General features: G+C 42.7%; 1 protein-coding gene across 1 annotated transcript; it reads left to right on the plus strand.

Annotated features, from left to right (window-relative positions):
- The first annotated feature begins 3,763 nt into the window (after positions 1–3,763).
- Positions 3,764–6,531, plus strand: pou3f2b (POU class 3 homeobox 2b). Its single transcript, XM_075464874.1, has one exon. It carries the CDS (start codon positions 3,817–3,819, stop codon positions 4,960–4,962), a length of 1,146 nt encoding a protein of 381 aa, XP_075320989.1. The 5' UTR covers positions 3,764–3,816; the 3' UTR covers positions 4,963–6,531.
- The last annotated feature ends 6,467 nt before the right edge of the window (positions 6,532–12,998 follow it).

The following is a 12,998-nucleotide window of genomic DNA, read 5'->3' on the forward strand; positions in this document are numbered from 1 at the left end:
ACAGACTGATTAAAACCTCTTTCTCTTACATTTGGATCATCATCTTTCACCTGGACTCAGTGGACTGAGAGTGTGGGACAATGTGTACATTTTAAAACATATCATATTTAACCAGCTCCTCCTTTGATTTTCTCTATTACCCGTGCTGTGTCTTAATAAAATCTAATTATTTCCGCTCACGGGATGCTTGCTGGTGAGAAATTGGCAGAGGGATGTGAGCTGATGTATGGGGAGACAGTCGCCTAATTAGAGCGTTAGAAATTGAATCTTTACAGCGCATGGGTCATATAATTATCCTACTGTTAATTTAACGCTTACATTCTCTACTGTTCATTTTTATTTCCTTAAATGTAGTTTGGCAGCAGCCCTCTCTGCTCAACACTGGCTTTTAGTCCATGTGAGGAGGCAGCATGGCCTCTATCGTTGGCCCCCTCCAAGTGATTGAATAACTGCGGACCCTGCAGTCCAAATAACAAGGCTCGCATCATTTATGCATTGTTAAGCCATGTAATTGAAACGAGCCATAGTTTGCATATTACACCATTAAAATAATGTGCTTTGCGTTTCTCCCAACACGACTATTTAAGCCTGTGTGGCGATGTGGTAATTCCTTGAATTACAGCCTAATTACCACAATGTTCTTTTGATTTGGCCGATTTCAATGTTACGCCACAATAATGTTCAATATTACCAGAATGAATTACTGAGCCGTGCCTGGAAAGTTTTCATGGCATGACTTAAATCCCGGTGGCTCCATGAGCTGTCAGTGCAGCTGGATTCACATCTATAAAGGATTATTAGCCTATGAAATGAGATCCATTAAAGGCCCAATCACTAATACTTTATTGAAGAGATTGAGTTATATGTGGAACATGAACATTTTGTGTGTGTTTCTCTCCTGATCCTCACTGCCCACTTTACATCACCGAGTGCACGTCACTGACGTAAACAGACCATCAGAAAACAATCCATTTGATGTCTATTCTTCCAGTAAAAGGTTTGCTCATTTTATTCCAAGTGAAAGCAATTTCCAATAACATCTTTACAATTTTTGAACATTTTGGCTTCATGTTGTGCCTTTAAAAGAATGGCTATTTTAAAAATCAGGCTACCATATACGATTAGCCTGAAATAAACTAGAAAAGATTATTGCGATTCATTTTCATTCATTTAGTTTTTTGTAACATCTGAGATGAAGAACTGCCATTTTGGCGACTAAAGCAGCATCAAAGCAAAAAATAAAACGAAAAGAAAAAAAAGTTGTGGCACAACTTAAATCAGCATATGAATTAAGAATCCAATCCGGGTCATGGAGGAGAGACATTTTGCAATTAGCGCCTGTCCTTTGTTACATGCCTCGGCATTGTTCACATACCTCAGTCTGCACACTTGACATGTGTCCCTGTGTGAACTTTTTGAATAAATTTACATAGCTAAGAATAATTTGTGAGTGTGAATATTTCATACACAGACTTTTGTGTTTTCACCGAACAGTTTGAATATTTTTTTTGTGTTTCTTTGATGATGGATTTAAAAAAAAATTTTTTTTATTGCCTTTTAATTTCACTGCAGTTCTACGTTATTAAATAAAAATGTTTAATTACAGTTTCTGTCATTTGCATAGTGAGAAAGTTGTAAATTGTGGATATTGAAGAACTGTATTTGCTGATTTATAGGTTTAATTTGTTGCCACTATTCAATACTTTAGATCTGGAGGAGTTAAGTGTTGAATTTCTGCAGGCCAGACTAAACGAGACTCCTTTTAAATTACATACGTTCAGTTGGAATTATAAATATCTTCAAATTTTCAGTACGAAAACAAAAGTTAGAAAGTTCAAATGTGCTTTGCCAACAAGATACTGAAGTTGTGTTTTTTTTCTCTCCACATAGTTTAATTTATCTCACAGGAGAAGCAGCTTCGAGGACAGACATAATCTCTCTTATCTTTTTCAGTTCTAGCTCTTTCTTCCTCTCAGGGCCCTGCACTCTTTACTCCTCCCTCCTTTATCCCTGTGAAGGCTTTGTCCCCGCAGCAGAGACCCTCTCTAAATAGAGGCCTTTAGATAGTCCAGGAAAGGGGGTGCAGCAGCAGTGACGCGGCTGCTGTTGTTTCATTTATCTCTCCCTATGGCAACCAGCAGCAGTCGACCAGGAATGTCCCCTCTCTGGACAAAGTCCTGGTCCATGAAGCTGACACTGGTGAGGTGGGGGGTGGAGGGGGACGACAGCTGGGATGGGATGGAAACTTGCCCTTCCTGCCCTGGACTGGAGGCCTGAGTTTGGACTTAATCCCTCTGTTCAGTTCTGACTATCTTCTCTTTGGTCCATGATGAGCATCCATAGAAGCTTTTCACACACCTCTTTAAAAGCTCTCTTGAAGACCTGAAAAGAATTTCTGAAACGTTTGCGGTGATCTAAAGATTCTACGTGCTGCAAACTTTTTAGTCACACAAAATCCTTAAAACTATGTTTATGCGCTTTTTATTTCAATTTATTTATTCCTTAAATCATCTTGTAAATTTTCCACACTGCATCTAGAACCTAAAGCATAATCTGGGGTCCCTTCCTTCTCTGTGTGTAGCCACTCCCACGGTAGGAGTTTACTTCACAGCCTGTTTGGGAACAAAAGTTGATCTGTTTACAGGTTGTTAACAGATCAACTACATTTTCAAGCATCCGGATGAGAAAAATACATTAGAGCCAATGTGCAGATGACTGTCACTATGAGAGCTTTCAAACATAGTGCTTTTTTAAGATCCTCATACACATCAATAGCACAGCAGTGTCAAATAAAACAAAGTTTTTAAAAAAAGATCAGTTGGCACGAAGCTTTCACTTTTATCTAATATAACATTAAGTTAGATTATTTTTCTAATAAATTCATTTGAGTGAAAGGTGTTTGAGCTTTTTTCAGCTAATTTAATCCTAAAATCCAAACATTATCATGACAGCTTTAGTACTCTTGAATAAAATTGATTTGATAAATATTGTTTAACTGATATAAATTTGTTAGTAAGGGTTGATGCATAATAATACTTAATGAGGGACAATACCAAACACATACATACGTGTATTTTTTTTCTCTGACACACACTAAACAGATAACACTGCACAAACAAAACAGATGTGTCCGTATGAATCTGCAGCAATCAAAACAATTAACTGAGATTCTCTTTCGAATGTCATCTTGTGCACATGCAGATTACATGAATATGCCACAACATGTTTTTAATCTGCAGTCTAGCTCTATTTGTTGAACAGTTCTGAACCACTCGGGTAATGCACGCACATTTCCACAATTTAATAGAATTAACGTGTGTGTGTGTGCACAACTGCAGTTAATGCCAAATTTTCAGATCCAGCTGAGCAAACTTAATTTATATCCGTTACAGCACAGTTTCATTCCGTCCAGTTCAGAGAATCCTCAGCTGGAACTAAACCACCTAACAGTCTGAGTCTGATAAAACATGATTAACAAATAAATCAGCTGTATCTTACAGTTGCACTGCTGATCCCGGCGCTCCGTCTCCCCATGCTGCACTCCGGCTATCCGCTTCCACGGGAGCCTCAACTCGCGCCTCTCCAGCAAAGAGGGTAGTGTTTGTTGAGGCTTTCACGCAGCCAATCAATAAAGCGTTGCCCTTGGTAACCACGTCCATCATATTTCGAAAGCCAATGAGCGACGTAGGAGGGGCTGAGTCCAGGTGCGCCTCGGCGTCCACTTGGCAGAGCGCCTGGGAGCCGCCTATGGGCAGGAGAGGATCTGTCAAATGCGAGGTTCCTTTAATAAGAGCTACCAGTCCGGCTCCGAGAGTCATGGCGACCGCAGCGTCTAACCACTACAGCATCCTCACCTCCAGCGCATCCATCGTGCACTCGGAGCCCAGCAGCATGCAGCAAGCCACGGCGTACCGGGACGCGCAAAGCCTGTTGCAGAGCGAGTACCCGCTGCAGAGCAACAGCCACACGCTCAGCCACGCACACCAGTGGATCACGGCGCTGTCCCACGGAGAGGGAGCCCCGTGGTCCTCCAGCCCGCTCGGCGCAGAGCAGGACATCAAACCCGCGGTGCAGGGCACCCGGGATGAGATGCACAGTTCCAGCAACAACCTGCAGCACCAATCACGGCCGCCCCACCTGGTGCACCAAACGCACGGGAGCCACCACGACGGTCGGGCGTGGAGAACCACCACGACGGCGCACATACCGACCATGGCGACGACTAACGGCCAAAGCCTTATTTACTCCCAGCCGGGTTTCAGCGTCAACGGGCTGATCCCAGGCAGCGGGCAGGGGATGCACCACCACAACCTTAGAGACAGTCATGAGGACCACCACAGCCCGCACCTCAGCGAACACGGCCACCCACCGTCCCAGCATCAGCACCAGCACCGGCCGCAGAGTCACCACGACCACTCGGACGAGGATACGCCGACCTCGGACGACCTGGAGCAGTTCGCCAAACAGTTCAAACAACGGAGGATCAAACTGGGCTTCACGCAGGCGGACGTGGGACTCGCCCTGGGGACCCTGTACGGAAATGTGTTTTCCCAAACCACCATATGCAGGTTTGAGGCCCTGCAGCTCAGCTTCAAAAACATGTGCAAGCTGAAGCCTCTGTTGAACAAGTGGCTGGAGGAGGCGGACTCCACCTCGGGCAGCCCGACCAGCCTGGACAAAATCGCGGCGCAGGGGAGGAAAAGAAAAAAACGGACTTCAATCGAGGTAAGCGTAAAAGGAGCTTTGGAGAGCCATTTTTTGAAGTGCCCTAAACCGGCGGCGTCGGAAATAATCAGCCTGGCGGACAGTCTTCACCTGGAGAAAGAAGTGGTGAGGGTTTGGTTTTGTAACAGGAGACAGAAGGAGAAACGCATGACCCCTCCAGGAGGAGCGCTGCCAGGGAGCGAGGATGTGTACGGGGACACGCCGCCGCACCACGGGGTTCAGACCCCGGTCCAATGAACTCTGCAGGACTGCTCCTCCAGGACTTGTTTATCTTTTTTATTTATCCCCAAGGTTATATATAAATCACTGGACTATGAAACGATCTAGAGGGTGTTTTATGTATAATAGATGGCAGTGAGTACTTCAACAATATCTGCAGCAAATATCTGAGAAATGGAAAATGATAAAGGGGAGGACAGGACATTTTTCTCAGCTCTGTCAGAGCTAAAGGAACAGAAGCCCGTTTGTGTTCTCCAAGGATACATGCCCAGCACTGTGACTCCAGTCGACGCAGTTTCAAGGTGTAGCCCCTATTGTGTACTGAAACCATACTTGACGAAGACAAAAACAAAACAAAAGAAGAAGAAAATAGGGAGGGGAAGGAGGGATTTTAGATGAAAGGGATAGCAGAATAGTTTCCATTCGCCACTTTTATATCAGATCCATCATTTTGTTGCTGTGTGTAAAAGGGACAGCAAAGCCGCGTTAGTTTTGTAGCTCGGAAATGTGTGCGTCCAGCAGTGATGGTGCAGCGGGGGTCAAAGAAGCTGCGTTAATGAAGCGAGCTGGAGTCCGGTAAAGGCTGCAGCCCCAGTCCGGTGGAGGGTCCCATCTGTCAGCCTGACAGGCAGCACAGAGCCGCTGGGAACCTGCAGGCCACCGGCTCCTATTTATTCTGTGAGGTCTGCATTTGTTTATCACCTATTATTATTATTATTATTATTATTATTATTATTATTATTGCCATTATTATTATTAGTGTTACACGTGCAGCTCAATGGCTAAGCTGTCCATTAATTAGCCTTCGTGCAGCGACGTGGTAAATAAGACGTGCGTGACCTCCACAATCAGCAGTATAAACAGAAAGTCCATTCTGTTTTTCACACAAGCGTTCAATAATGTGACCCCCCCTCACACACACACACACACACACACACACCACCCCCAGAGCGTCTCTCTGTTCCAGAAAGGGCTCTGTGGCGTTTGATTGGACTAGATGGCACTTTCCCACAATAAGATGGGCTCTCTTTATATTTATATATATATATGTGTGTGTATATATATATGTATATATATACATATATATATATATATATATATATATATATATATATATATATATGTATGTATATATATACATATACATATACATATACATATGTGTATGTATGAATCTCCAATAGGCACAAGGAAATACGAAGGCAGCAGCTCTCATAGAACATTCGGATCCACTTCTGTAAATATTGTATAACTTTAAAAGTCGTGGCTTCATCCCTTTTATTTGTATTTGATTTATTTTTATTATTTTTTTTCTATCTTTTCACTGGGGCACTTTTATTTGAGATGAATGTTTTCTAAAAACAAGCAGCTTGAGTTTCAGAATCCGGTCTCATGGTTACTTACTGTGCTGCTCTATTTGTCTTTCTTTGTGTGTGTGTGTGTGCGTGTGTGTGTGTGTGTGTGTGTGTGTCGAAATTCAGCTCAGTTGCAATTTTATGGAATTTCTATGGCGTATTTTATTTTTGAATCTTTTTTCTTTTCCTTTTTAATTTGAATTCGCGTGGGGAGAAGAAGAAAAAAGGAATTTGACCACAGTTTTAGGGGGGGGGGGGGGGGGGGGGTAGCAGTTGCGCGTCTGCTCTGAAATTCCCCCGGATTTTTTCCCCAGTTTAAAATCGAAGGTTTTATGGGTTGAGAATAATCGATAAATTGGAGAATTGTCCACAAATTATTTTGATTGACAGGATGGCAGAGATATCATCAGGATTCGTGTTTTTTTTTCTTTGGAATTTCAACAACAGAACGGCCTTTACTTTACATTTCTTCCCAAAACACGTTCAAGTCACATTCCAAAAAAACTGAAGCGTCTGATCAAAATTAGCTACTCTTCTTCTTATTATTATTATTATTGTTGTTGTTATTATTGTTGAGCTATTGTTTGTTTGTGAGCTCGTTTCATTTCAGCCATTTTGTCCATCAGTGCTTCTTTATTGTGGCGGAAAGAAATCGTTCGTTGACGATTCATTTTATTTTCGTAGTTTTGTTAATGCGATTGTAATTTATTCTGCGACAACTTTTCTAGATGGGCGAGATATAAAGACACACACACATATACATATATATATATATCTATATATATATATGAAAATGACACCGGGAAGGCTTTTGTTTTTATAGGGGAGATGAAGAGAGATATTTTTTACTTTGCAGCGGGGTCGCCACAGCCTGGACAGTCAGCTTAAATGTAAATACATCAGTTCTCCTGCTTTTTGTTTTTATGCAAACACTTATATCCAGGGACTTTGTTTGTTCTGTTTGTTTGGGCTTTTTTTTCTTTCTTTCTTTGACTCCCCCTCTCTCTGCTCTGTGATTCTCTTGCAAAGAACAAGCAGCAACCATCACTGAAACCTTTTTCTCGGTAGCTTTAACGAAACCATCATCATTTCCTGGAAGTTCAAGTTGTGGGATGTAGACCTGTAGCAGTCCAACGCTGATTTTCTTTTTCCTTTTGTTTCGAACTGCTTGTTTTTGTTTGTTTTTGTTTGTTTGTTTTTTTGTGGGGGGGGGGGGGGGGGGGTTGTTGACCATGTCATACTCACTGGATGAACCTGGAGTAGAGATGAGCTGAGAAATGCTTCAAGGTGTTTCATCACTTGACACATGAACGACGGACTTGCACATTTTTAAATAATGGGGTTGATATTAAACAGCTTTTTTCCAACTTCCAGTCTTAATGTATCTTTTGTTTCCCCCTTCCACATAAATATATGCACCTACATATGTTGGGCTACCGCAGTGAGTTCACGCTCCGCCTTCAGCTGTGTTATAAAAACCTGCTTCTTGCTTTGAGGGGAATTAATGGCTGCGAGAAAGTCGTTGATGAATGGAAGATTGTGAGCCGATGATGTGTTGTTTGTGCCTCGGGGCCGCTTTCAAATGCTCTGACTCTGGCTGAGGAAGCTTCCTATAGGGTTGAATTAGGGGTTCCCAAAGTGGGGTCCATGGAACAAAAACTGGACTTTAAGAGTGTTGAAAGAGGTCTAATATATCTGGTCTGACTTCAGTTTGAAGTGCAAGCTGTTGGTAGCACATCCAAACACACTTGGAGTGTCAAACAAAGATTATAGCGTTTCGATTTTTTTTTTTTTTTTCAAAAACTCTCCACAGCTGGTCTGAGGGGCTTTTTATTTCTCTTGATAAAGGACATCTGCTGTTTTTTTGGCTTAATTGTGGAGCTCTTTAAACTGAACATATAAGTATTTCCTGTTCATACATATATATATATATATATATATATATATATATATATATATATATATATATATATATATATATAAAAAATGTTACTTCCATTAAAGGTAAAGTTCTGGATTAATCAGTTAAATGTGAAAAGAACAACAAACAGAACTAAGAAAGAAAGAGAGAAAATAAAATCTATTGTGATATTTCAGATCACTTCTGCTGGCAGTGGCGCTGCCAGTGGTGACCCTGATGGTAGTTTCTCAGTCACTTCTCTGAACTACTCCCACAGGAAGCTGCGTTGTGATGTTTCTATGAACATCTGCCTGCCTGGTTTCTTTTAGCTCAGAACGGAGAGCCAAGGCACAAAGTTGCCACCTACTGCTTAAACACTGCTCTCTGTGGCCTGTACCAGTCTGCGGATTTCTTGGCCCTCGCTGTTCCGATGTGTGCAGCAGCGTGAGTCTGTGGATGAGCCAAAAAAAAAAAACAACACATAACAACAACTAAGGTTTCCACACATGAGCGTTACAGGACAAAAAGCAGGTGGATGACTTGTGGAAATCGATGGCTGATCGGCCGTTAAAGCAGACAGCTGAAGACGAAACAAAGCAGGTTAGTCTTACACTGCTTCATTCTCTGACTGTGTGACTGTAAAAAACAGTGATGGGCTCTAAACAAAAACAAAAAAAACGACTAATGTTCACAGATGGGTTCGACTCACTGGTTTCTTCTACAAAACTCATGTTCTTGATCTGGTCGCGTGTTTAATCGGGTTCTTTTCTGTAGGATGCTGGCTGCTGGGTTCAGTCTGTGTGGCGTAACAGCGTGAGAGTATCAGTGCACGTGTCTTGGCTTTTGACGCAGCGGGAAATAAAACATCATCATCATCATCATCATCATCATCGTCACCACTCGCAGTTTGACCTGCCATTTGGACGCCTGACATGAAATGACACCCGGAAATAAAGATCTCTGAAGTAGACTTTTGGAGAGTCTTGTAATAATAATAACAATGATAATATATTTTTTAAAAAGCGCGCCCTCGTGCCCTTCATCCGCTCTCTAACAGACACAATTAATAGCGCGTCGCGTTAATTACACCTTCCTTTTATTTAGGTGACTTGTATTCCCCATTAGGCTCACAGGGAGAGAGAGAGAGAGAGAGAAAAAAAAGGGGGGGAGCAGGACAGTCGGTGCTCTAGCGCCATCTAGTGACAGCCGAGGGTGAGTCTGAGGTCTGAACTCTCGTCATTCTGGACCCAGTGTCACATCGCTTTAGTTTAAAATTCAGCAGAGTTTGGGACAAAATGTCTTTGGGGTTTTAGGGGGATTTGCTGTGGAAACATTTAATGTGAGTGGAGCAGTGGAAGCGCGTGCAGATCACTGAGTAACCAGAGGAGATGTCGAACTATCCCATCAAACTGATCAGAAAGTTTGCATTGAATGACTCTTTCTAAAGGAAAAATCACCAAACTGATTTTACAGGTAAAGCCATCGTTTTTGTAATTTCAAAATAAATTTTATCTCCTGCAGTTCCATATTGATGAGGGATTCATTCAAAGGTTCCTCCAAATGGTGTGGGGGGAAAAAATCCAAAAAAACAACTAAAACCTTCCACAATGTTAAAACATATCTGTGGTAAAATACGCTTTGCAGAAATCTATGGTACGGGTTATGCATAACACGGGGTTGGCTTAAAGGTGACACCCCCTGATAAGTCTGACTGTAAAGGTTCTCAGTCCTGACTCTGCTGAGTCACAGTTAGCAGGCCCACTCTGCACTGACCGGGTTATTTACCCCCAAAAAATGTTTTAACATCCAGAGTCACATCGAAGGCTCAGTGAATGTTTCCACGTGTAAGACTGTTGGTTTGTCAAAGTCCAAGTGTAAACAAGAAAATGAACAATGGCCGAGGGGAAGATTCAGCTCTGCTTAAATAACCACACTTAGTTCTGATGGTTTTACACATTTTTGCCAAACTCCAGATCCCAGCCATGTGTCCACAGTGAAACTAAAGGATCCTTTTTAAAGGTCTTTGGACATCGATGCAGACGTCTCAGCCAACAAAGTCCACAAGATTATCTTTCACCGTCCTGTCTAAGGCCTCGTCTGTATGTAACATCATTTTATTCAATCTCCAATTTCTTGTTTTATTCTATTGAATTATGAATTATGACACAAATAAACTACCAAATCTGACCATATATATATATATATATATATATATATATATATATAAAAAATGTGTCACAACATAATGATTTCCAGGCGTTTAATTAATTGTGAAAAGAAATGTTTTAGCAGCGAACTTTATTTGCTCCCCCGTGATTTTCATCTCATGTCTACACACAAAGTCAAACAACATGTCCATATCTGGAGCGTGTGAAGATGAAAGAGGCCTCTGTATCCATCACTCATTCAATCTTAACTGTTGTCTCTCACTGCTCACACCACCACCCCCCCCCCCCCCCCCTCCTCCTCCTCCTCCTCCCAACCCCATCCTCCCACACACAGATAACGGTGATATCATTCCCCCATTTGACATTGTTGTTGTTCAGTCTCACTCAGATGCATCGCAGCTAATTACACTTTGCACACTTAAGTACACAAATGCGCGTGTGCGTTCATTTGTAAACGAGTTATTGTTTAATTATAACTTCACATGAACTTTGCTGATCAGTGGGGCGAATCGTGTCTCCCCTACAGTGCATAATTATTCGAGTTATAATTGCTCGGCCCGCTTGTGAGACATACTCGGCTCACACCAACAGTGTCTGTGACAGACCCTGTTTGAGGGGGTCCGGCAAAGAACCATCCATCCGCTGTCTGTACCCGCTTTGTCCCATTCAGGGTCGCAGATCCGGGTGGGTTGGAGCCTACCACAGCTACTATTAGGGTGCAAGAGGCAAGATAACACCAAATATATAAATATTCAATGTGATTAACCTATAGCCACATTTACATCTGTTCGAGCTGACCCCCCACCCCTCACATACTCTGGGTCTGGGGCCATATTGTCCTCTTTTAACCTTATATCAATACCAAAATAAAGTAAAGTTTCTATATGCATTAACAGTTTAAAATCTTAAAATCCAAAATAAATATCACATTAGACAAGAGCACTTTGTGAACAAAAGGCTTATTATTGTTAAAGTGCTATTAACTCATGTGTAATTAACACTTTGGCAACACAAATGACTCTAGAATGAAGCTTGATCTCCTCGCAGCTCATTTCACACTCTTACACCCTCTTCCTGTAGCCTGGCGACGCCATCCTACGTACTTCCGCCCAAAGATTTTGGCTCCACACATAGTCTGGCCCAACCCCCCTACCTCGGTTCGCTCAGTGTTTTGCCAATCAGCAAACAGTTGCGAGTGGTGACGCAGAACTCACGCGCGGAGTCCATTGTAGTCCATATAATTGTAGTTCAACCGCAGCGGAAATAAACATGGCGACGGAAGAACGCTAGAAGCTATCCATGAAGTTGTCTCAACTCTGGAGAGCATTATACAATTAAAACAAGAGCAAGAGGAATGCCTCGTCAATTTTGTTAGTGGCAAGGATGTCGTAGCTCTCCTTCCAACTGGCTTTGGGAAAAGTTTGATTTATCAAATGGTACCGGTATAATGAAAGCGGATGTGGGAAGCGTGATTCGCGAGCTAGAGCCTCGCGAGAGTAAGCATGAACCTCGGCGCATAACCTACGTCCTTTCTAAACATTACTGATTGGTTAAGGGAACTCCAATGAATTTAAGTTGCTGAGTAAGGTCCCACCCTCCATGGAAACAGATTCCTATTGGGTTTTCCCAGACTGTTTGACGGAGTCAACAGACGGCTTTCGCCCAGGCTACTCTTCCTGTGCTCCGACGACCAAACATGTGATTGTGGCCAGCCTATACCGAGGTCTTGAAACAAAGCTAACGGTTCACAGGACAATCCTAGGAGAGAAAACTTCTTCCTTGGTACTCGTGTCCGAGGGGCCCACAAGCTGTTATGTTGTAAGGGGCCACATGACTAAATTTCTCTTCTCAGCAAAATCCTTTAGTGGAAGACAACAGACAAAGACTCATTGTAACAAAACTGTTTGGCTGTTCCGCAGGCTTTAGCTCAGGTGTCTTTGTGGTGTCACCTGTTTACTGTAATTAAATTGGGAATCGCAGTCGGACAACAGCGTGTGCAAAGTTATCCTCCTGGATTTAGACATGGCTAAAGCAATGCCTGCGCTCAAATGGATTTAAGGAACTGAGTGACATTCTCTATATTCTAAAAAAAAAAAGAAGGAAAGAAATTAAAACAAAAGGCTTTAGACAAGACAGTGAGGACTGTCAGGGATGTCTTCATTACCAAAGCCTGAGCTGAGAAACTAGAGAAGGAACATCAAGCCACATAATGATGGGTATCACAGTGAGGCCTCCCTCAGGCAGGTCTGTTGGGTCCCGGCCTGAGGAGGGTTCAGAGGAGGCCCACCGCAGCACTCTGCACAGCTTTCACTCACAAGAAGACCATTTCTTCTTCCATGATTTGTCAGGGAATGTTGTGCCACTTGTGAGGCACAGGCCAACCTTTAACCCCGGTATCTCGGTTATTGCTGGATTTATCACCAGGCGGGAACAACATTTCCGTTCATCTTTCAAGAGCCGCGTCTGCCGAGTTCTTGAAAGACAAATAAAAAGCCAAACTAATTGCTGTGGATCCCTCTCTGGATATATCAGCCTCATGGAGGAGCGTGACAGCGAGAAATCAAGCCGTGGCGCAGAGCGGAAAGCCTCCATGAATCACGTCTGCATCGCACAAACGCCAGCAGAGGCGGC

Source organism: Odontesthes bonariensis, chromosome 5, assembly GCF_027942865.1.
Source record: "Odontesthes bonariensis isolate fOdoBon6 chromosome 5, fOdoBon6.hap1, whole genome shotgun sequence".
NCBI classification, from domain to species: Eukaryota; Metazoa; Chordata; class Actinopteri; order Atheriniformes; family Atherinopsidae; genus Odontesthes; species Odontesthes bonariensis.

What these genes read in the sequence shown, in the direction of transcription:
- pou3f2b (XM_075464874.1), top strand. Translation starts at nt 3,817, where the DNA reads ATGGCGACCGCAGCGTCTAACCACTACAGCATCCTCACCTCCAGCGCA.